Below are 25,619 nucleotides of genomic sequence, written 5' to 3'. Positions count from 1 at the left end.
CAGACTGGTGAAGAGCATTACCAGACAAAGGCAGTCTCAAAAGACTGGAATGACTCCCTATTTATTTAAGCACAGACACCAATATACGGTCACAAGGATCAAGAACAGTCATGGATACCTGAAACCAACAAAGGAACATTAAAAAGCACTACTAACTGAACCTAAAGACTCGAGTTTATGAACTTCCTAACAAAGAATTCAAAATACTTGTTTTAAGGAAGCTCAGTGAATTTCAAGAAACTACAAAGAAATGATTCAACAAATTCAGAAAAACATTAAACATACAAAACAATAAATTTAACAAAAAGAATGAAATTGTTTAAAAAAAACAGATTCTGGAGCTGAAAAAATGCAATGAATGAAATGAAAAATTAAATAGTGAGCATTAACATGGGAATTGATTAAGAAAAAGAATAAATCTGTGAACTTGAAGATAAGTTATTTGAAAATATACAGTCATAAGAGAAATAATCTCTTTAAATGATCAGAAATAAGAAGTCTTACAGGATTTATAAAATAGCATTGAAAAGATCATTCATCATGACCAAGTGGGTTTTATCTCAAGGCTGCAAAGATGATTCAAATACATAAATCAATCAATGTAATACACCACATTAACAAAATGAAAGGCAGAAACCACATATCATCTCAATAGGTGCAGAAAAAGCATTTGACAAAACTTTGCATTCTTCCATGATAAAAGCTCTCAACAAATTAGGTATAGAAGGAATTATTTCGAAATAACAAAGGTCATATATGACAAGCCCACAGCTAACATACTCAAGGGTAAAAGTCGAAAGTTTGTTCTCTAAGATCATGACCTGTCAGGCATGCTCACCCTCAAATCTTTTTGACATAGTATTGGAAATCCTAGCTGGAGCAATTAGGCCAGAGAAAGAACATTAATGTTGCAGTCTGGAGGCAGAATTCACCCTTCCTTGGAGGATCTCAGTTTATTTTCTCTTAAGGCCTTCAATTGATTGAATGAGGTCCAGCCACATTACGGAGAGTCTCCTTTATGAAGTAGAGAGTGTCCTCTACTGACGTAAATTATAATCTCATCTAAAATTTAACTTCACAGTCAGGCACAGTGGCTCACGCCTGTAATCCCAGCACTTTGGGAGACCAAGGCAGGTGGATCACTTGAGGTCAGGAGTTCAAGACCAGCCTGGCCAACATGGCAAAACCTCGTTTCTACTAAAAATACAAAAATTATCCAGCTGTGTTTTTGTTGACAAGTTATGTCCAGATGGGTAACTCACCCCCTTGTATTTGCTTTCTGTCTTTCCTTGCCTCATTCCCCTTTTCTCCTCACTTGTATTGCACATCCCAGCAGTGTCACCAGGTAAACTTTTGTCCCAGATTCTGTTTTCTAGTCCTGACCTAAGAAACTGCCCAAATCACTAATTCTGTTTTTAATAAAATGAGCTCTGTAGTATAGGACTTCACCAACAGTAGCTAGTAGCTCAGTGCACCATGCCTCCAAAGTAGCAACCATAAAAATAAAGATCCTATTTATGGGAAAGAATAACATTTTGTAAATAACCAAAGACTAATAGAATATAACATTTCTTCCAAAAAGTCTATCTGGGAAAAGATAAGTGTTGAGAATAGATGTCTACTTGTAATATGCATGATTGTGTATCATAGAAAAAACAGCATGACCAGAGACCTAGAAGCCATAAAGGGAAAATATGTAAGATTTGATCACCAGTAGGTAATCACCTATACAGGAAAAAACATGAGCAAAACTAAATGAATTAGAGAATCACAAGGTTCTCCAACTTTGACTCTAGTTAAGTGGGTTAAGTTTCCTGAGTATTAAACAAACAACTTTCTATGATAATTTGGTTTCTGATGTAGCTTGATCTTAGGGAAAGAATGTTCTGAGCAGTAAACACTAAGGATCTGGTCTGATTGATAATTATATTTTTTTTGCAGTAACATAAATTATCATTCTGAATTTTTTTATTTTCAAAAGGTAATTCCACCCCATTTGACAGTATGTCATGTCCTCTGCCAACTTAAAAATGCTCACTAAAAGAAGAGGCCTTATGTCAAAACTAAGATGCTTGTATCACACATATTCTTTCACTTTTTAAAATGTTTGTCAACAGGGCCAGAGACTGACACTTAGCCCATTCTTAATGGTGAAGTGAATTATATTTGCATGACCCTGTCAAGATAAAATTACCCTTCTGATAAGGCTTCCTTCACTCCCTCATCTCCTGCCTATCCCCAAAGACACACATTGCCCAAGCCCTTAGTATAGTGCCTGTGAGGGCCCCAATGGAAAGGGCCAAGCATGAAGCTATGCTACTGTGTTAAGTAACTCTTCCTTATCCTGCTAATACCACACCCTCAGAGCAGGGAAGACCGGGGCCCCCAGAATGGTGGTAAGACAGCTCTGGCTTAAAGGCAAGGAGTGAACACCTTTGCAAAAATTATAACTGAGAAAATTATGACAGTGACCTAATCAACTCCACCTTGCTTCTAACTTCCAAGCTGTCCTTATTCATTCCTGGGTATAGGCTGAACTAATTTGGGGAGGAACTTAGTTTATAGCTTAACTTTGAAATAAAGATGATAACAGTCCTTTTTCAAAACAAACCCCCTTTCTTTATTTGGGGAAAGGGCTGTTTGAGGACAAGACTGCTTTTGTAGGACTAAGAAATTAGCCACAAGATTAGAAATTATGGCTTAGGGCCAGGTGCGATGGCTCACGCCTCTAGTCCCAGCACTATGGGATGCCGAGGCGGGTGGATCACCTGAGGTCAGCAGTTCCAGACCAGTCTGTCCAACATGCCAAAACCCCATCTCTACCAAGAATACAAAAATTAACTGCACATGGTAGTGCATGCCTATAGTCCCAGCTACTCAGAAAACTAAGGAAGGAGAATTGCTTGAAACCAGGAGGCAGAGGTTACAGTGAGCCAAGATCATGCCATTGCACTCTAGCCTGGGTAACAGAGTGAGACTCCATCTCAAAAAAAGAAAAGAAAAGAAAAAAGAAATTATGGCTTAGGAGTCATGCAGCTAGAGGCCACAGGATTCTACACCTCCCCAGTTTTTCCTAGGGATAACATCACTATTGTAAAACCTAGGATTGGTAATCAGGATATTTTTTAGACCCTGTACTCGATGGATCAGCTGGCAACACCCAGGTCAATAAACTGGCCCATCTGGTCTTGTGGTCCCCACTCAGGAACTGATTTAGCACAAGAGAACAGCTTCAACTCCCTATGATTTCATCTCCAACCCAACCAAACAACACTCCCCACTCCTTGATCTTTTATCCACCAAATTATCCTTTAAAAAAAAACAGTCTCAGAATTTCATGGGATATTGATTTAAGTAATAACTCTGTCTCTGGCATGGCAGGGCTGGCCTTGTGTCAATTAAATTCTCTTTACTGCAGTGCCATGGATTGATTTTATTTGTGCAGCCAGCAGGAAGAACTCATCAGGCGGTTTCAGGAAGAGCCATGGTTTAAAGAGAGAAACCAGAGAAAACCTTCATCCTGGGATGCAATGGAACATTACTGTAAAAAGCAAGGACTGAAAATGGTATGAATCATTATTTTAAAAACCATTTTCAAGGGAACCTAGCAGAGAAATTAATGATGAGAGCCACAGATATAAACTTTGCCTGAACCACATCAATTTGCTAAATGTACACTTGGAATCTCTTCTGAAACAAGACAGGTAAAATGTGAATTTAAAAAAAAACACACACACATTTCCTGAGCCTTGAAATATTATGTATATTGGTTGACAATTTATAACAAGACAAATATTAAAATATTATGTATATTGGTGGACAATTTATAACAGGACAAAACTCTACTTTTTTTTGAGACAGGGTTTCACTCTATTGCCCAGGCTGGAGTGCAGTGGCATGATCCAGCTCAATGCAGCTTCAGCCTCCCCAATCACAAGTGATCCACCTCAGTCTCCAGGGTCACTGGGACAACAGGCAAATGCCAACATGCAGAGCTAATTTTTGTACTTTTTGTAGAGGGGGGTTTCACCATGTTCCCCATACTGGCCTTGAACTCACGGACTCAAGCCTCAGACACCCAAGGTGCTGGGATTACAGGCGTGAGCCACCAAGCCCTGCCAAAAACTGAACTTTTCAACTGGGATAGACTCACTTACAGTCGTAAAACTGTTAGATGAGAACAAACCAAAATAACAGGATATCCTCTGAGTTTCTAGTTTCCTTGGTCTCCCAGGAGCTGCCATCCTCTCTAAAGAGAGAACACTGCCTCCTCCCTGCCCTAATGGGCTGCCACAATTAACCACAATCCTAGAACTCTGCCCTTCCCATAGGTTTGAGGGTGACAGCCTCCTATGTGAAAACATTGGGACATCAATGTGTGACCTGGCTGCCTGGATCAGGCAGTCACACATCTGTCTCATACACCTTTCCCAGACTCCCAGGTATTCAGTCTAAATAAGACCGGGTGCAGGACATCAAAAATTCAGGCAGTGCATGTGTGGCTGTGCCAAGCATGAATTTTTTTTTAGGTGGGGGGAAGTTCCTTCTCAGTCTCTTTTCTGTTCAACAAAGATTCCAAAAATTCTTGGCATCCAGTCACACCCAGGGTCACCTTGTGACCAGAGCAATGTCAGTTATTATTCTGTATTAAATGCCCACTGGTACATGGCGTGGTGTTATGGGAGTTGAAAGGTCAGAGAAGCCCAAAGAGGCTACCACCAATGATATCCCAGAAGGAGGAAATAAAGTCAAGTAGGAGGGAGGAAATGGAAAGAAGAATGAGAAGGAACAAGGGAAAAGGGAAAGGAGCGGATGGATGCCTCACTGGGGCTTTTTACTACATGAGTTAGCCTCATTTTCACCCCTGGTGTAAAAGTCACTCTGCATCTCAAGTTCAATGTATTAATACAGAAATTGTTATTTGCCCCATACCCAAACTGCTCATTTGTCACACAGAAGCAGCAAGATAAATAGTTAATCTGTTCTTCATCCAAGTCTCACCCATTGGCAATTCCTGGTACTTTGCTCTCTCCTCTACACCTTGCTATGTGGGTATCTATAAAGTTATGGACTCAACAAGAAGAATCTCATATCCTTCTTCATCTTCATCAAGAGGTGGTTTTTTGTTGAGTACCTAAAGAGGCATTATACAGGTGTTTGTCTCCATATGAAGTGATTTTGAAAGCAACCAATTACCCAAGTTTGGAAGGCCATTAGCCCTGCTTTTTACCAACTGAATAGTCTTGGAATTTTTACCTAACTTCTCCAAGTCTTGTTTCTTCTGCAATAAAGGTATAATAGTATTTACTTAACAGGACTGTTGAAGGAATTGAGTGCAGAGAAAAATTATGTGAAGGGCTGAACAATGTCTGATAAACATTAGGTGCAACCCAACTCTTCTATAATATACATGTCTTTGACATAAGTGTATTGCTTATAAAATTTGAGTAATATTATTCTAAAAAGCAGAAAACTCCTCAAAGTCCCCTATCATTGTTTGAAATTATTGTTATTATGATATTCCCCAGACTGGTCTCAAACTCATAGGCTCAAGCCTCAGACTCCCAAGGTGCTGGGATTACAGGCGTGAGCCACCAAGCCCTGCCAAAAACTCCACTTTTATAAAATCACCTTTGAACACTTTTCAGCTGGGATAGACTCACTTATAGTCATAAAACTGTTAGACGGAAACAAGCCAAAACAGCAGGATATCCTCTGACTTTCTAGTTTCCTTGGTTTCCCAGGAGCTGCCATCCTCTCTAAAGAGAGGACACTTAAATATTTACATACCTAAAACGAAGCATGAATGCTTCAAGAATTTTATACACACATTTGAATGTTTTCTTTAAAAATGTTTTTATTATACACTATCATGTATATTGCAAGTAGACATCTATTCTCAACACTTATCTTTCCCAGACAGATAGCATACTTTTTGGAAGAAATTTTATATTCTATTAGTCTTTGGTCATTTGCAGCTTCCACACAAAGTATAAAACAAAGCAACCTCACACATTAAAATTAAAGCAAGCTATAACGTCAAAGAAATGTAAATAACATATAATTTCATGAGATTGATAATGTTGCTTTGGCAGTCCTAAACCACAATCTGTAACATGAACATGGTACTGATGACAACACAGACTCTCTTAATTTAAACATTCCTTCATTAGGGAGAGCCTGATGATACACTCTCAACCCTCTGCCAGTTTTCTTACTCCTGAAAAATCTCCGTAAGTACAAACTGATGTATTATAGACCAAATATTAAGTACATCTTTACATTTTTCTCATTGACTAGAAAAGAATTTCATTAATCTATGATGCCTTTGATTATTAAATACATAATTGTTTTATATACCACTAAGAAAGAAAAATACTTCTAACTGAACTATGACACAACGCTGTGTCATCAATTTTAAGCGCATGATAATTTTAGAGATACTAAACAAGTCTTTCTTATGATCAATGAATACAATAGTGCTGCTTAGTACCACAGTAATATTTAATGTAAACCCAAAATTTGGCTCCTAAATCACTAACACTTTAAAATACAGAATATATTTATAATGCATTCCTTTAAATTATCACTGACCTGAAAACAACATTTAAAAGACATTTCTAGGGAACTTGTGAAACCTAAAAATATGTACATGCATTCCTGAAATTCTGCCAATACTACTTTAAGAAACATTGACTTAGGCTTCACGTCTAAACCACGGTAATATCACTAAGGCATCAAAAATGTTATAGAAATTGATGAGATCACAACAAGGAAGCATTTTCAATTCTTAAAGGAGAACAAAGACCCTACTCCTAACAGAAATTATTTTAACAGTTTATTTATTAAATGCCACTTGTGTATGGTAGAAAGACACCTGAGAAAAAAAGGTAAAACAAAAATTTTCAACTCTGTCTTTTTGGAAACTAAGAGTGTTCACTTTTAGTAATTAACTGCTATGTTCCAACACTATTTTAGCATTTTACATACATTATCCCAGTGTGATATTATCCACATCTTCAGTATACATCTATTATTTTAATGCATCTCCCTTTTTGGTGTAAATATTTTCCACTCAGTATGTGCTACAAAAATATCCATATAAACTCTGCCCATTCTATCATCTCCTTAATTTCCAACCTTACCTGAATTCGACATTTTTCTTTCCCAACAATTACACCACTCAACAGCTATTATAGATAAGAAAACAGAGATGAAAAAAAGATTAAAACATTAAATTCATACATTATCATTTTACTAATAGACAACTACTACTCTTCTCACTTGGCTATACAGCCTTTCAAAAGTTTTAATGTATGCAAAGCTTTATAATTCTCAAAAATGGGGTATACTGTGTATATAGTCGTGTAACCACCTTTTCCGTTTAAGATTATATGCTGAATTTTTTCCATGTGAATAAATGTAGATGTCTATCAATATTTTCAATGGCTGCAGAACATTTAAATATGCAGATATATCTTAAATTTATGAGTAAAAAGCAGATAAAATCACCCATAGAGAACCAATAACATTCTGGGAGTATGCAGCAGAGTTTATGCAGAGATTATTAAGATACATTTTCTTCATAAAAAGTATGGCATGTGCTTTTACAGCCTACTTTTCCCACTTAAGATTATATGCTGATGTTCTCACTTATTTGTGGTAGCTAAAAATTAAAACAATCGAACTCATAAGAGAGTAGAATGATGGTTATCAGAGGCTGGGAAGGGTAGTGGAGGACTGAGAGGAAGTGGGAATGATTAATGGGTACAAAAAGTGGTTAGACTACAGAAGGGGAGAAAAATGTTTGCAATCTACTCATCTGACAAAGGTCTAATATCCAAAATCTACAAGGAACTTAAACAAATTCACAAGAAAAAAACAAAAAAAAATTCACAAAATTGGCAAAGATATGAACAAACACTTCTCAAAAGCAGACATTTTTGTGGCCAACAACCATATGAAAAAAAGCTCAACATCACTAATCATTAGAGAAATGTAAATCAAACCACAATGAGATACCATCTCACACCAGTCAGAATAGCTATTATTAAAAAGTCAAGACACAATAGATTCTGGCAAGGCTGTGGAGAAATAGGAACACTTCTACACTGTTGGTGAGAATGTAAATTAGTTCAACCATTGTGGAAGACAGTGTAAGGATTCCTCAAGGATCTAGAACCAGAAATACCTTTTGATCCAGCAATCCCATTACTACATATATACCCAAAGGATATAAATCATTCTACTATAAAGACACATGCACGTGTATGTTTATTGCAGCACTATTTACAATAGCAAAGACACGGAACCAACCCAAATGGCCATCAATGATAGACTGGATAAAGAAAATGTGGTATATATACACCATGGAATACTGTGTAGCCATAAAAAGGAATGAGATTATGTCCTTTGCAGAGACATGGATGAAGCTGCAAGCCATCATTCTCAGCAAACTAACACAGGAACAGAAAATCAAACACTGCATGCTCTCACTCATGTTGAACAATGAGAACACATGGACACAAGGAGGGGAACAATACATGTCAGGGCCTGTGAAGGATTTGGTGCAAGGGGAGGGAAACTAGATGACAGATTAATAGGTGCAGCAAATCACCATGGCACACGTATAGCTATATAACAAACCTGCACATTCTGCACATGTATCCCGGAACTTAAAGTAAAATATACATAAATAAATAAATAAATAAAACTAAATGGCTAGAAATAGTAAGATCTAGTATTCAATAGCATAACAGGGTGACTATGGTCCATAATAATTTAATTGTACATGGTAAAATAGCTAAAAGACTATAATTGGATTGTTTGTAACACAAAGGATAAATGCTTGAGGTGATCAGTACCCCATTAACCCTGATGTGATTACTACACATTGCATGCTGCTATCAAAATATCTCATGTAACCCATAAATATATACACCTATTATGTACCCACAAAAATTAAATTTAAATTTTGAAACAAATTATATGCTAAATTTCTAATGTAAGTAAATGTAGATGTCTATCAACATTTTCAATAGCTGTATAATATTTAAGTGTGTAGACATACATTAATTTGTTTAGCCAACTGTTTATCTTGAGATACTTGGGTCATTTACAACTTTTCACCCTTCAAAACAGTTTGAAGATGCACAGCTTTCTACAAGCCAATTATGTGATTATTTCCTAAAGATACATTTCTATAAGTGGAATTAACAGGTCAAAGGATGTGCATATATTACAATGGACCTTGTGGCAGTGTATACTCTCACCAGCAGATGGAGAGTACTCCTCCCCGCACACCCTCACCCTCACTATGGGGTGGGAGAGAGGTAGACCTTCTATGTGTATCCCAGCAGCACTCTCGATGGTTCCATAAAGGCCCCACCTTAACCAACCTTATAAAGGAAATCTGATACAAGCACTAAAACTTATTCTTTCTTCTAGTATACTTTCTTCTTATCTCAAAGTAGTAACTGTTCACTTACATGGGTACCAGAATTGGCCAAGAGGACATTTTTCTGTCAAATGTCCCCAGGACCCTAAAATAAAATTGGTCCTCTTTGTGTGTCTCCAGAATACACCTCAGCACTTTTTGGTTCAAAAGGTCTCTCATTTCCATCCTCTCCTTACCATTCCTATGGCCACCAGTAAAATTTCACGCCTGTGTTATCTCATGCCTGGACTAACTTATGGTAGCTTCCTGCTTTTCCAATCTTCAGTCACCACTCCTATCCCCACCCCAGCTTGGATTTATGCTGCACATAAATCTACCATATTATTTTCCTTTCATCGTGTCAATCTTCTGTCACAAAATGCCTTCTTGATGTCTCACAGGGGTGGATGGGGTAATATTCAAATACCCCAGTTTAGCAGTTAGGGGTGCTCTACAAACAGGACTCACCTCTACTGCCTGACTCTCTCTCATCACTACCCTCCCTACACTTTCCCTTCCAGCAAACCAGCACTTGTCTCTGAAGAAGGATTCCCATCTCCATGCCTTTCTTCCCATCTCTCCTCCCATCTTGAGTGCCCTTCTGACCCTTTGTATCCTGTTTTCAAACCCAGCTTACTTAAGAGTTCTCCTCCTCTGTAAAACTTTCCTGGAGCATTGTTGCCTGAAGCTGTTTCTGCTGCCTCTAAACACTGATGGTTTCCCGGTTTTGTTAATATGTCTTTGTTTTAGTTTCCATATATCTTATCTTTCCAAACAGATCATAAATTCAAGGACAGGAACAATGTTTTTTCTCTGCTGCTTAAAACACAACTTTATTGATGAAACACAAGTCTTAGATTAAAAAATATAAACTAATATAAAAGTGTAGCTTATTCATGATGTATAACTCATTCACTGTCAGTTTAGGTAGCGGAAAGATTAAAAATAATCTAGGTAACAAGATCAAATCAACAAATTCTTTCTGTGTACAAGTACTAATATTCCATTTGGCATCCTTAAAATGGCCCAGCCTAAACCCAACCATCACAACCAATATCAGTCACTATTGATGATATATGATATTCATTATTCCAAAATAGCAGCTTTAAAGATCTCTTTACCATATAAGCACAGTGAAAAACAAAGAATTTACAAAACACATCATCCCAAGTGCAAATACCTCAATACTGTTTGGGACACATTCCAAATTAGAGTTTTGTTAATACTTTCAGGACTTTTACTTTCACCACCAGATCATTGTGATTTGCTAATGCTTTGATTTTCTTAACACAAACTCCAGACTCCTTAAATAAGAAAAAAAGTGAACTTCTGCTGAATTCTTTCCTGGATGATGCAAGCCCTTCACTTTTGATGTTGTCATTTATATTCTCAAATAGAGTAAGGATATTAAGAAGAATCTCTCTATCCCATTCTTTATTAAAGAGGGAAATCAATTCTGATGGTACTTTACAACTGACCAGCTCTCTTGTCATGGCTGGATTTTCTGTAAAGTTTATAATTAGTTTCATAATCTGTATCTTAGTGAAGTGATTTCCCAGGAATAGCAAAGCAAAAAAGTCTGGAAAAGAATAGGAAAGCAAATGTTGGTAATGATTAGTCACAGTCATGTTGGTTAATAGTCTTAGCCCAGCCATCTGCACAGCTGAGTCCAAGCGACAGACCATGGTGTCATCACACACTTGACTGATGTACGTCTTAATCTTGCCCTGATTTTCAGCATTCACACTCAAATTATTAAGGGCATTGTAAGTCTTTTCTCTAATTATGGGGTCTTTCGTTTTTATCAGTTTTGCAATAATTGGGACACCACCCAATTCACGTATGGCATTCTGGTTAAATGAATATGCTGCATTGTTGCCCAGAGTGACCAAGGCTACTTCTTGAATAAAAGGATCATTTGTTCGCTCCAGTATGTTGAGGACCTTTTGAAGGTCGGGAGCACTCAGAATATCATCAATTTTATAAGGAAAGTTGAACTTGCCCCTGCGGACAGGCCATGTTGTAGCTGGAGCCCTGGTGCTCTTACTTCGGGCCTTTCCCTTAGATTTTCCATTTGCCTTGCCCCCAGCCCTAGATCCACTCCTGGTGGGATGGCAGCCTCCACCCCTGCCTCCTGGGCATGGTAAACTTGGTGCAAGGGTCCTGTTTCCAGAGATGATACCCATCCTGACCCCTTTGCCTGCCTTTGTACTTGCCTGCTCCTTCAGCATGTTGAAAAGGGCCTTGGCTTTGGCCTCTAGGCCACCTCCTCTGTGGGATCCTGAGTGGACCTTCTCTTTTACACCTGGACAATTCTCGAGTCCCAAACTCACCTCAGGCTTGACCTTAGAGTCACCGTGAAGTTTGGCCCCAGACCCTGCCCCAACGTTAGCTTTAGCTCCTTTCACAGTCTCAACCCCAGTCTCTGAAGTGTCCATAGACTCCTCGTCTTCATCTAAGATTTTCTCGTTCTCATCTCTTCCCCAAGTCAATTTGTATACACAGTAGCAGGCACCAGCCCCGATAACCACACCAGCAGCCACGCAGCCAGCTTCCCGAGTGCGGCCCATGGTATGGCCGGGAGAAATCTCTTAACCAGAGCACAAAACAGGCTTGCTCTGGCCCAGAGAAGCGCGCGACGTCGCGGGTGGAGTCTGCAGCTACTATCCGGCTGGCTCCGAGGCAGCTTGGACCTAGGAATAAAGGATGCATTTCAGGTTTCAGGCTCCTCCTCCTTTTGTATCTTTGCAAGCAGACTGCAAAACAAACAAGTGTACAAAAATACAGAGATATTGGTAGAGAGACTTAGGGCTTGATGTCTAGATCACTGATTCCTTTCTCCCATCTGGAAGCCAAGTTTGGAAATTTTCCCCACTTCCAGACTCTCCAACCTCACGTTCCACCACCCCACCCCAGAACATCAAAGTTCCCTATCACCCCTGCCCTTCCAGATGTCCTGGGGACAGGGGCGCCCTCACATGCACCCACAGAGATCCAGGCAGTTTTTTCCTTCTGTCTTGCTTCCAAGTGCACTGCTTCGTGCAAACCTGCAGACAAGGGGGCGGGAAGAGGAGTGCTGAGAACTCGGGGACAAACAGATCTCACCTGAGACACACATCCCTCTTCTGAATTCCTAGCCCTTTTATCTGCCTTGCCCAGTGTTTCCCGCCTTCGGTTACCCTCCTCTTCTCACACAGCTGCGGCTTTGAAATTCATTATCTTCCTCCCTCTTCCGCCTTCGATGATTCCTCTAACCCTCCACTCCACCTCCACCCCCACCCCCATCATTGGCATCCTCCGAAGATGTCGCCAAACCCTCTTCTTTGTAACAAAATGAATAATGATGAAGTGAGAATAGCTAAAAGCCGGACTGGCGTGAAATGCGTAAAGGTTTTGAACTCTGCACTTGCCTCCACCAACTCCTCCAACTCAAAGGCACCAGGACCCCCCACCCCTGCGTCATTATACCAACTACTTTGCTCGGGAGCAACTTCTTTCCTCCCTCATCTCGGTTTCCGCTTCCACTAAACCTTCAAGACTGACAAACTTCAGAAGTGAGTGCTTGGTCGACGGACCAACACCAAGGACACTGTAACCCAAACAGTAATTTGGAGTAACATGCTCCCCACCCCAAGTGTCTCTTGACGTGGGGAGCTCCCCACCCCTTCCCAACTATTTTCTTCCCTGTCTTGTACTTGCAGAGTAGTTTCTTTTGCAAGCTCCAACAAAATGGTGTAGATAAGAGGGAAGGAGGGAAATGTGGAGGGGGTCCACGGGCCCACTCGAGTTGCAGTGGCCACCATGCTCCACCCCCAAATAATACCACCACCCTCTTTAGGACCTACTTGGTTCTGGACAACTTTGCGTTTCTTCCTGTTCCAGGGGTAGGACTGGCTTCCGGGCTCAAGATCTGCAGACACAGGCAAGAAAGCAGAGACTGATGGCTCAGCAGACAGAAAAGCACTTCGGAGAGTCCCAATACCCGCTTTTCCTTATTAAGGGTCCTGGCTGTCAAATAGATTTTACCTTTTTTTCTCTCACCCTACCCTCACTTCTCTGGACTCGGCTGACACCAGCCTTCTCGCTAAGTAGCGTCCCCGCACCCCCAGGTCCCACCCCCGGGCCCCGCCCCCGGCCCCTGGCCCCTCACTCCCTCCCGCAGCCCCCTCCGTCAGCCATTTTCCCAGCAGAAAACACACCCCTTTCAAACCACTGGAAGCAGGGCGGGGCGAGGGGGGATTCGGAAAATCCGAGGAGCCAAACAAAACCAACTGATCTCTTCTATCCCTTTCCCCAAAGCACCCTACCCGCAATGACAAGCACTTTTCCTGTAGGCACTGTTACATCCTCTTCCTGAAAAAAAAAAAAAAAAAAAAAAAAAAAAAAGGCAGAAGATTGCTTGAGAGTGGGTAAGGGGTCCGAGTTAAGGCAAGGAGCTCAGCCATCCCCGTCCATCTGAGGGCCACGGGGCAGCCCCAGGTTTACACTGACCTGCAGATTCGGGGCAGACTATTCCTTTGTTCCAAATGGCACAGTGCCCTACTGAAAGAAAAGAGGAATGACTGTCAGAAGCACAGCCCCAAGAGTCTAGACTGGTAGATGGACCAGCACACAGGAAATGAATCCGAGTATCTGCCCTTCCTGATTCAAGGCTCTGGATGTCAAAAGTCCCACCACGCGCGAGTCTGGGGTCGCCCCTGCAATCCGACCCCAAGGTCCACCATTTTTGTTCTAGGGCCAGAGATACTAGGAGGGTTTGCAGAAAGCGAACTATGCTCCGGCTTCGGCCTCCACCCGTCACTGCCCGCACAGCAGGGATCCCCCGGCAACGCCCATCCACACACAAACCTGCTTGGATCCAGGCAGTTACCTCCTCCTCCTTCCCCCAGGCCAAGGATCCTCTGGCCCTCTGTGAAATAGAGAGAAGGCAACCGGACCAAATGAAGACTAGGATTAGAAGGACGTCTGCACTCGTCGGCTCCAGCTCACGTGAGGGCCACGTCACCCGTGAGATCAGGGCCCCAATTACCACTCCCATCAGCATGCCGCAGGAGCCAGTTCTCCCCTTCCTTCCCTGACGCATCAGGTCCTGCCACTCATTTTCCTCTTTGCCAGCCCCGGAGACAAGAAGTGCCTTCTCGTTGTGGTTGGAATTTTCCTTTCTTTGGTTTACAGGGAGAGGGTGTACCTGCTCCTGTGTCCATTGGCCTTTTCTTCCTCTTTGAGGAATAATGTTTTATCTTCTCTAGTCCCAGTCCAACTGTCTTTCCCTTCACCTTCGCTCACCACCAGACATGAATGTCCAATATTTCCTCTGCAACCCTATAAAATGTGGAGCAAGATGTTAGAAAAGGAGATAGGTCATGGAAGTGTCTTATTTAAACTTTTCTGCTCATTTGTTTTTAACTCAGTAATACCTTACTTCTATATTGAGAAAATAAAATGATGCTATTTTCCTTTGAGTTGAGAATTTAAACAGGACAGAAAACCCAAAAGGCCTTATTAATTTCATTATTTTATTTGTAACAAAAGGAAAATATTTCTACCGGTTACAGCCAAATAGTAGCTTTTAAAACAAAATAACTTATTTTAATATTCAAAAGTGGGCTGAGGTGGGTGGATTGCTGAAGCCCAGGAGTTTAAGGCTGCAGTGAGCTATGATCTCACCACTGCACTCCAGCCTGGGTGACAGAGAGCAAGACTCTATCTCTTTTTTAAAAAAATGATTTTTTTTAAGACAGAGTCTCGGACTGTCACCCAGGCTGCTGTGCAGTGGCGGGATCTCAGCTTGTTGCAGCCTTAATCTCCCGGGTTCAAGCAATTCTACCTCAGCCTCCTGAGTAGCTGGGATTATACACACCCACCACCATGCCCGGCTAATTTTTTGTATTTTTAGTAGAGACAGATTTTCACTATGTTGGCCATGCTGGTCTCAAACTCCGACCTCGTGATCTGCCCACCTCAGCTTCCCAAAGTGCTGGGATTACAGGCGTAAGCCACTTTGCCCAGCTGGATTTTTTTTTTTACATGATCTATGAATTAATCCACAAAGAGACAACTAGTTGTCTATTCTTGGCCAGTTTACACAAATGATTCATTACTTTTTCTACTTTTGAATCAACTTGCAATTTGATAAGATAAAAGCAACACAATCCTGTCTTATTTCATTAAAGAAAAACATGTATTTAACATCCCAAAGTCTTGGCAGACTGTCATATGGACCTCTTGTGATTTGATGGCTACTCTGATCACCTGTCTCTAATTGAATTTCACTCTACTGAGGCTAAGACACCTTAGGGTGTGAGGGATGCAGAGATGTTCTAATCCTCCCTGGCTGTCAAGAGCAGACGAAAGTGCTGCCCTCTCACCCTCCACCATTCCATAGTCTCATCCCCTGTATTCAGGCACCCATCTGTTGTTCACTCCAAAAATATATATGGACGGGTGACCAAGGCAGTAAATGCCAGGTTTTCTCAGGTAACCAATCACAGTAAATACCTTTGGCTCCTTCCTTTCCTTCCCCAAATTCCCACAGAGGTAACTCAGTAATGCATCAAAGGGCTTACTGTTCCTGTCTACCCCTCTGCCCTTATTCATGATGCCTAAGTGAAGGTTGCTCCTAATACTGTGTGCTGCCACCACCTGACTTGACAGGTGCAGTCAGCTGGGCCTCTTGCCTCTGGCTTCCTTAAGGAGACAACCTAATCTTGTTGCAGAGTTACCGCCTGCCAGTCCATATCCACCTTGGTGCCCGCTCAGCCAAATGTATGCCCAAGGAACAATCCCCACAAATTAACCCAGAGTAGGCGCTCTCACCCGGCCAACTTTGTGGACCACCTTCAATTGTGGGCATCCATATATTCATTTTCATGGAGAAAGGAGCCATAGCTTTCATCAGATTCCCACAGGCATGTATGACTTTTTAAAAATAACTAAGAACTATTAATACTTTCCTGAAAAAAAAAGCTATATATCCCCACAATAGAAAGTCTACTCTTCCCCAGCACTATGGGAGACTGAGGCAGGCAGATCACTTGAGGTCAGGAGTTAGAGACCAGCCTGGCCAACATGGTGAAGCCCCGTCTCTACTAAAAATACAAAATTAGCCAGGCATGGTGGTGCACACCTGTAGTCCCAGCTACTTGGGAGGCTGAGGCTGGAGAATTGCCTGAACCCAGGAGGCAGAGATTGCAGTGAGTCAAGATTGAGCCATTGCACTCCAGACTGGGCAACAGAGCAAGACTCTATCTCATAAAAATAAAAAAGAAAGAAAGAAAAAGAAGAAAGTCTATTCCTCTCCCCTCTTCTCTGTATCTAGTTATATACTTACTTTTTTCAGTGCAGAAATCTGTAAAGTAGAAAGCTAAATTGCCCTGTAATGTCTATTCTACCACCAAGCTCTTTCAATGATATCTACCTTTCTTCTTGCAAATATGCAGTACATGTATATGAATGTGTCAAGTTCCAAGTTCAACAATATACAAAACAATTGACATTTACTGCGGTACTTGCAATAAATCTGCACTTTAATTTGATAATTTATGTCTTTAAAAATGGAAAGGAGCATCACACACTGGGGTCTATTGAGAGTGCATAGGGGAGGGACAGTGGGGGGTAGGGAGCTTGGGGAGGGATAACATGGGGAGAAATGCCAGATATAGATGACGGGGGGACGGAGGCAGCAAACCGCATTGCCATATATGTACCTATGCAACAATCCTGCATATTCTCCACATGTATTCCAGAACCTAAAGTGCAATAAAATGTATATATATATATATAATTTAAAAAAGAAAGTATCCACATATTCTTACTTCAGTAAGTTGCATCCAGAAATCATCTGACTTTAAGCACAATTTTATTAAGATTTTGTTTCATTTTTCTATAATTTTCTCTGCTGTACCTTTCCCTACCTATAGACTTTATCCTTGGTTGTGCATTCTAATGGTATCAAAATAGCTGCAATAGTTCTAGGCCTCACACCAGCATCTCAGTCAAAGTCCTAGCCAGAAAAAAAAAAATCAAAATCAGATGCTTCAAGGGACCTTAATGTAGGGACTACTTACAGAAGTATATACAAGATCATGAGACCCAACAAGCAATTTTATGGCATCCAGAGGCTAGCAATAGCAGGAAGCTGTTGCCCTAAGCCTGAAAGGACAAGAGGAAGAAGTAGTATTTCTGGAGCCTAGTAAGAGCTAGAGTCACGGAGTAGGAGCCTCTGGCAGAAGCTAAAATCTTGAAGGGATGCAGTCACTGACAATAAAACATAGCCCAAATCAGAGTGGGAGCAGTGCAGAAATACACTGTGCCAGTGCATTCCATTGACCAAACCCAAGCAGAATTCAACTACAAATGCAGTCTAGGGGATGCAGTTTCTAGTGATCATCCTCCCAGGGCACAGAACAAGACAGAGAAGGACAGAAAATGAATCAGGATGTGTGGGAAAATAAAGACTAACCACCATGGTCCTCTCCTTTCACATTCAGCATCTATTCTTGTTATTCTATTCTCCCAATAGGGAGGCAGGGGGAAAAAAATCCCATCACCCACTGTAATGTTATGAGATAATGCTAATTCAATCACATTCCACCACCTGAAACCTGATTTATAACAATTATCTCAAGTATTTTTCATGTAATCAGAGGAAAGGAAGAGAAAAATAAATTAACAAACATGTGCATAGCTGTTACAGTTTCCCTCTGAAGCTGATCATGAGGCCAAAGTCAATAATCAACTTCATTCTTCTACCACCCATTTCATATTACCCCTACAGTAACCTGGTTAAAATTATTTCCCTGATATAGTGACCCTAATCTTCAATCCTGTGTTTGTTGAATTTCTGCACTTTCCCACTGACCAGGACTATTAGGCAAAGCAATACTGGGAGATGCTCCAGTGAGTATCCCTGGGCTCTGAGCATTGTTCTCCCTGTTTGTATAGCAGCAACATTATTTCCTCTTAAAATTGGGCTCAATCACTCCAGCCAGTATAGCAGTTCAGCGGCACAAGAGGACAAAAATGGCAAGAATGTAGTCTTAGCTTTTAATGTAATGGAACTATGGCTTTATTTCCTGGTGAAAGCATTCATCCCTGCTGTGCCTAAGAGTCCAAGGTTGTGGAGACAGAAAAAAAAAACATATATTTCTTCAGTAGGTTAACCAATGTAATAGTGAAAAGGGCCACTCCTTCCATTACTTCTTTATTCCTAGTCCTGTGTAACCTCACTATGGGGAAAAAGAAAGCACAATATATGGGTTGTTCTGTTAAAGCATCTATGGCAATCTTGTAGTACAGCACTTCCAGGAACAGCTGTCCCCATAACTAAGCTTCCAGTAAGTTATTTATTTTTTTATAAGGTAAGCTGCTTCGGCATGGTAAAGTAAGTAGTAAAGACTAGTGAATCTTTGGATCTGTACTTCACTTACCATCAGAGACAACTTGATTAAGGCATTCAGGAAGTCCATGGAGATGGTGCTGAAAGAACCATTGTCAGCAAGGAAGGTAAATGTGTGTCTACATTTCCATGAGGAAGTTTCTGTTTTCATCATGATGAAAGGTGCCCCATGTAATAATCCTACCACCTAAGAAATGGTGTCTTAGAGAGGTCCATCATCTTCTCTGTAGTTAGGTTGGGCACTTAGTACAAGATCAGCCTTGGTGAGTAGAAGCCCGTATTGTTGAATTTAGGCATAGCCTCTATAATATTGACGCTAAATATAGCAAAGATAACATAGACTTAAAAATATGACTATTTGTACTATTCTTTTGCCACAGTACTACTCGAATTTACTAATATTTTATTTTGGATATTTACATCTATATTTCTAAGTTAGACTGACCTCTCATGTTTACTTTTTTACTTCTATTCTTCTTTGTTTGGACATAAGCATTATGTTAGCCTTAGGGAACGAATTGGGTAAGTTTCTACATTTTCCTATGCTCTAGAACACTTTAAGTTAGATAAAAATTATTGAATCTTTGTCAATGGTTATGGTGGGAAAAATAATGGCTCCTCAAAGATGTCTACATATTGGAATCTGTGAACATGTTACCTCATATAGCAAAGGGGACTTTGCAGATGTGATTATGTTAAGAATATTGAGATCAGAAGATTATCCAGTACTATCTGGGTGGACCCAATGTCTACCCTTGTAAAGGAAGGAAGGGTATTTTTAAAGGAAGGAAGGAGGCAGATGAGTCAGAAAAAGATGTGACAAAAGAATTAAGCAATGAGACAGTGGAATGCAGGCAGCCTCTAGAAGCTGGAAAATGCTAGGAAATAGATTCTCCACTAGAGCATCCGGTGGTAAAACAGCCCTTTCAATCCATTTTAGACTTCTGGCCTCCAGAACTGTGTGTTAATAAATTTGTCTTGTTTTAAGCAATTGCATATGTGGTAATTTTTGTATAATTTGTTATGGCAATAGGAAACTAGCATAACAGTTATTTTTAAAGAACAAAAGAGGAAAAAAGTCTTTTCTATTTACCCAGACATTTATAATTTCTATTGCTTCTCCATTACTGAGGTTCAGGTTTCCTTCTGGTATCATTTTCCTTTAGTCTGAAGAGCTTCCTTTAATATTTCTTGTACAGCATGTCTACTGGCAACATATTATCTTGGCTATTCTTCATCTGATAATATTTTCATATTGTCTTCATTTTTGAAGAATATTTTTGCTGGATGTAGATTTATGGCCTGACGTTTCTTTTCTTTCAACACTTTAAAGATGTTCCACTGTTTTCCGGCCTTCATTGTGATAAGAAAACCACAGTCATTCAAATTATTGTTCCCTTAGAAGTATTGAGTCATTTTCCTCTAACTATTTCAAAATTTTCTTTACTTTTCATTTTCAGCAGTTTGATAAGATGTGCATAGAGGTGATTTTCTTTGAGATTATCCTGTTTGGAATTCATAAAACTTCTTGAATTTATAAATTTATGTATTCCAACAAATCTGGAAACATTTTTCCTCAAATATATTTTCTATTCCAAAGTGGGGAATCAAAGGGGACCAGCAGCTGCCACCCCTTCCTAGCACCGTCTCACAGAGCAGGAGCATCACTCAGTTAAAAGCAAGTCCCTGGCTCCAGCTCTGGTGCAGTGGTTCAGGGATTCTTCCCAGCAGGAAAGGGAGGATATAAGGATAAAGGACACTGTAGCTCAGCTTGAGGGTACTGACCTAACTTGGAAAAGGTGAAAAAAAATAGCTATGCCTACAGGCATTGTTGTAAACAGTGAAGATCTTGGTAGACAATAATTAAGAGGAGGCTATAGCCTCCTCTTAACCACATATTTATACATCGTATGAACATCAATACAAATTTATACATGTTGCTTCATAAAGTCAAGTAAGTAGGAGAAAAACAGAGTTATTACAAAAATCATTTATATTGTCTTATATTTAGCTATGTAGTTGTTGCAAGTGTTGAAATGTTTTGTTGAAAGCTGGACATGTTGGATAATATATTATAGCAACTCTGAATACTGAACCACCCCCCATATCCTGGAGGTTGTTGTTGTTTGCTTGGTCATGTGTGTTTGTTTGATGGCTTGGCTGAAATAATTCTTTGAAGTCTATTTTCTCCAGCATGTGCAACTCTGGTGTCTCTGCACAGATATTTTTTCCTTATTTTTATCTTTTAGCCTGGGAACTTAGGTTTTGACCCTAGGTTGATGTTAGTTATTTATTAGTTAAAGGTTGTGCTTAAGCCCCCTTTAGTCAGTTAGATTTGTTTTACTTTACCATTGGATATGTGGGTGACTTGGAGATGGCTCTCATAGTTCAGTGAATTTACATATTTCCTAGTCCCCCCTCCACCACCTCATTCAGCCGCTAGTAGCTTGGAGGATGCTTCTTTGATTGCTCCTTCAAGGACATAGCCCAGGGCAGACACACATTCTTCTACATTTCCAGGGATGATACTGATTTTATTGTTCATCCTAGATTTCTTGGATTTTCCCCTGGGTCAGAGTAGCTTATGATTCAGTCAGTGTTTGCTCAGAAGTTGTGTTTAAGCCCCTCTGCCACTGGTGGTTTTGCCCTATGTTTATAGGTCTGTGTGTGGCTTGAGGAATTCTTTCAAGCCTGCTCCATCATTCTCTGATTTCTCCTAAGTGAACGTAGCTTAATATATGCACATAGCGTTTCTAAGTCCCCAAATTGCATGTGATCCCAGCAGGGTTGTTATTGATGGTCTCCTTCCCTGGTTGTTCTGCCAATACATGCAACAACAATCACATAAACATAAAAGACAATAAAAATGAATTTTGTTATATTTCTGTCTTTTCTCCTAACTTAAAAGATTTTATAAGCAATATGTATAAATCTGTGTTGATGTTCATACAATGTATAAAAATGTAATCTCTATGACAATAGCAATGCAAAGGAGTGAGGAAGTTATGAAGCTATTAAGAGCTGATTTGAAATTAAGTTGATATTGATCTGAACTTGATTTTTATGTTAAGATATTAATTGTAACTCCAAGGGCAACTTCTAAGAAAATAAATTGTAAAATAGAGTAAATGGAATGGCAAAGGCATGAAAATGGTATACTAGGAAACTCCTATTTAACACAAAAGAAGCAGTAGTAGAATAGAGGGACAAAAAAGATATGGGACATATAGAGAACAAATAGCCAAATGACATATGTAAATCCCAAACGATAAGTAATTGCATTAATATAAATGTATTAAACACTTCAACGTAAAGGCAGAGAGTGACAGAATTAATTTAAAACACATGATCCAACCATATGCTGTCTGTAGGAGACACACTTCAGATTCAAAGACACAAACAAGTTGAAAGTGGGATAGAAAAAAATATATTATACCATGCAAACACTTACCAAAAGGGACCTGGAGGGCTTTACTAATACCAGAAAAATTATATGTTAAGACAAGCATTTTTATTAGAGACAAAGACGGATAATATAAAATGATGAAAATGTCAAAAAGATGTAACAATTACAAACATATAGGTACCTCATAACAAATCCCCAAAATACATAAAGCAAAAGTAGACAGAATTGGAAAAATAGACAATTCAAGAATATTAATTAAAGGCTTCAATACCCCACTTCTAACAATAGCTAGAACAACTAGATAAAAGATCAACAAGGAAATGTAAGACTTCAACACCACTTTAAATCAACAAGTAGACATCTATAGAACACTTCGCTAAGCAACAGAAAAATACATATTCTTCTCAAGGACACATAGAACATTCCACAGGATAAAGCATATATTAGATTTTAAGAGTCTTGATAAATTTAAAAGGATTAAAATCATATAAAGAATGTTCTTTGACAATAATTAAATTAAGAATCAACAACAAAAAAAGGGGCAAATTCACACATGTGTGCAAATTAAACACAACAAAAAAAGGGGTAAATTCACACATACGTGCAAATTAAACATATGCCTTTATCACCAATGAGTCAAACAAAATAAGTTAGAAAATATCTTGAGCTGAATGAAAACAAAGATACAACACACCAAAACTTATGAGGTGCAGCTGAAGCAGTGCTTACAGGGAAATGTATAGCTATAAGCACCAAAAAGTCTCCAATCAAGAACCTAACCTGTGAAAAGAAGAGAAAAATAAACTTAAACAGAAAGAATTACTAGAAATGAGATAAATGAAACAGAATAGAAAAGCAACAAAGAAAACCAATGGAACCAAAGTCTGGCTCCTTAAAAAGATCAACAAAATTGACCTATCTTAGACTACATTGACCAAGAAAAAGAGAGAGATCTCAAATTACTAGGATAAAGAATGAAATAGGGAAATTACTAGCAGCCTTACAAAATGAAGTATTACAAGGAATACTGTGAAAAATTGTATGCCAACAAAGTAAATATCATAGATGAAAGTGGACAAATAACTAAAAATGAAAATTACCAAAAGTGACTAAAGAAAAAATACATAATAAAAATTGACGAATTACAAGGAAAGAGATTTAGGCCATGCACAGTGGTTCATGCCTGTAATCCCAGCACTTTGGGAGGCCGAGGTGGGCAAATCACTTGAGGTCAGGAGTTTGAGACTAGCCTGGCCAACATAATGAAACCCCATCTCTACTAAAAATATGAAAATTAGCCAGGTGTGGTTGTGAGCGCCTGGAATCACAGCTACTCGGGAGGCTGAGGCAGGAGGATTGCTTGAATAGGGGAGGTGGAGATTGCTGAGCTGAGACTGCAACATTGTACTTCAGCCTGGACAACAAGAGTGAAACACCGTCTCAAAAAAAAAAAAAGACGTTTAATTAGTAATAATGGTTTATTTATTTATTTATTTTTGAGACGGAGTCTTGCTCTGTTGCCAAGCTGGAGTGCAGTGGCGCAATCTCGGCTCACTGCAACCTCCACCTCCCAGGTTCAAGCGATTCTCCTGCCTTAGCCTCCCGAGTAGCTAGGATTACAGGTGCGTGCCACCACACCCAGCCAATTTTTGTATTTTTAGTAGAGATGGGGTTTCACCACATTGACCAGGATGGTCTCAATCTCCTGACCTTGTGATCCACCCACCTTGGCCTCCCAAAGTGCTGGGAATACAGGCATGAGCCACCGAGCCTGTCCCATAATGTGTTTTAAAAAAAAGAAAAGAAAGACCTCACCAAGAAAATACGAGGACCAAATGACTTCACTGGTAAATGCTACCAAATGTTTAAAGAAAAATTAATATGAATATTTCACAAACTCTTCCAAAAAACTAAAGAGAACACTTCCAAACTCATCGTATAAGGCCAGTATTACCCAGATACCAAAACCAGATAAAGGAATCACAGGAAAGGAAAATCGCTGACCAATATAACTTATAAATACAGACGAAAACATTCTCAACATCATACTTGCACACATAAAAATAATTATACATCATTACCAAGAAGGATTTACCCCAGGAATGTAAAGGCAATTTAACATCTGAAAATCAGTCAATGTAATGTGCCAGATTAAAGCAAAGGACAAATAGAACATGATCATTTCAGTACACACAGAAAAAGCATTTGACAAAATTCAACACTCCTCATAATAAAAATGCTTGATAAGTAGGAAAGGAAGAAAACTTCCTCCATTTGCTAAAAGGTGTCTATGAAAATCCCACAACGAACATATTCAATGGTGAAAATCAGGAACAAGACAAGGACGTCTGCTCTTACCACTTTTATTCACTATTTTATTGGAGAATAATTGGATAAGAAAAAGAAATACAATGCATCCTGATTGGAAAGGAAAAAATAAAATGTTGTCTATTTGCAGATAACATAATCTTGTATATGAACAGTTTTAAAGAAAGGTTGCCCGAACACCATAAAAACCCTAGAAGAAAACCTAGGCAAAATCATTCAGGACATAGGTGTAGGCAGGGACTTCATGACCAAAACACCAAAAGCATTGGCAACAAAAGCCAAAATAGACAAATGGGACCTAATCAAACTCCACAGCTTCTGCACAGCAAAAGAAATAGTCATTAGAGTGAATTGGCAACCAACAGAATGGGAAAAAAATTTTGCAATCTACCCATCTGACAAAGGGCTGATACCCAGAATTTACAAAGAACTAAAACAGATTTACAAGAAAAAAACAAACAAGCCCATTCAAAAGTGGATGAAGGATATGAACAGAAACTTTACAAAAGAAGACATACATGAGGCCAACAAACGTGAAAAAATGCTCATCATCACTGCTCATTAGAGAAATGCAAAGCAAAACCACATTGAGATACCATCTCACGCCAGTTAGAATGGCGATCATTAAAAAATCTGGAGACAACTGATGCTGGAGAGGATGTGGAGAAATAGGAACACTTTTACACTGTTGATGAGAGTGTAAATAAGTTCAACCATTGTGGAAGATAGTGTGGCGATTCCTCAAGGACCTAGAAATAGAAATTCCATTTGACCCAGCAATCCCATTACTGGGTATATATCCAAAGGATTATAAATCGTTCTACTATAAGGACACAGACACATGAATGTTCATTGCAGCACTGTTTACAATAGCAAAGACCTGGGAACCAACCCAAATGCCCATCGATGATAGACTGGACAGGGAAAATGTGGCACATATACACCATGGAATATTATGCAGCCATCAAACACGATGAGTTCCTGTCCTTTGTAGGGACATGGATGAATCTGGAGACCATCATTCTCAGCAAACTGACACAAGAACAGAAAAT

The 25,619-nt window shown here is 39.6% G+C and overlaps 1 protein-coding gene and 1 long non-coding RNA gene across 16 annotated transcripts in view; both read right to left on the bottom strand.

The window, feature by feature from the left end:
* Positions 1-10,241: 10,241 nt before the first annotated feature.
* On the bottom strand, positions 10,242-14,399 carry ARMCX1 (armadillo repeat containing X-linked 1). 15 transcript variants are annotated; one of them, XM_078364286.1, is made up of 6 exons: positions 14,285-14,399; positions 13,928-13,978; positions 13,636-13,789; positions 13,282-13,346; positions 12,415-12,483; positions 10,242-12,129 (listed from the first exon to the last, which is right to left on the bottom strand). In XM_078364286.1, exon 6 carries the CDS (start codon positions 12,004-12,006, stop codon positions 10,645-10,647), a length of 1,362 nt encoding a protein of 453 aa, XP_078220412.1. In that variant the 5' UTR covers positions 12,007-12,129; positions 12,415-12,483; positions 13,282-13,346; positions 13,636-13,789; positions 13,928-13,978; positions 14,285-14,399; the 3' UTR covers positions 10,242-10,644. The 15 variants fall into 15 exon arrangements, with proteins under 15 accessions (XP_078220412.1, XP_035145586.2, XP_035145588.2 ...); XM_035289695.3 differs by having other exon boundaries at positions 13,744-13,789; XM_035289697.3 differs by having other exon boundaries at positions 12,425-12,483; positions 13,744-13,789.
* A 235-nt stretch (positions 14,400-14,634) lies between these two features.
* The window catches only part of LOC144581252 (uncharacterized), a 32,034-nt gene continuing 21,049 nt past the window's right edge, over positions 14,635-25,619 (bottom strand). Inside the window, exon 3 of the long non-coding RNA XR_013531830.1 lies at positions 14,635-14,758. This is a non-coding gene — a long non-coding RNA (uncharacterized LOC144581252). The remainder of the gene's footprint in view (positions 14,759-25,619) is intronic.

Source organism: Callithrix jacchus, chromosome X, assembly GCF_049354715.1.
Source record: "Callithrix jacchus isolate 240 chromosome X, calJac240_pri, whole genome shotgun sequence".
Lineage (NCBI taxonomy): Eukaryota > Metazoa > Chordata > Mammalia > Primates > Cebidae > Callithrix > Callithrix jacchus.
Note: the sequence above shows the minus strand (reverse complement) of the source record. Positions and strands in the feature narration are given on the sequence as shown.

Excerpts from the sequence above, each read along its gene's own strand:
- ARMCX1 (XM_035289700.3), bottom strand. The coding sequence starts at position 12,006 with ATGGGCCGCACTCGGGAAGCTGGCTGCGTGGCTGCTGGTGTGGTTATC.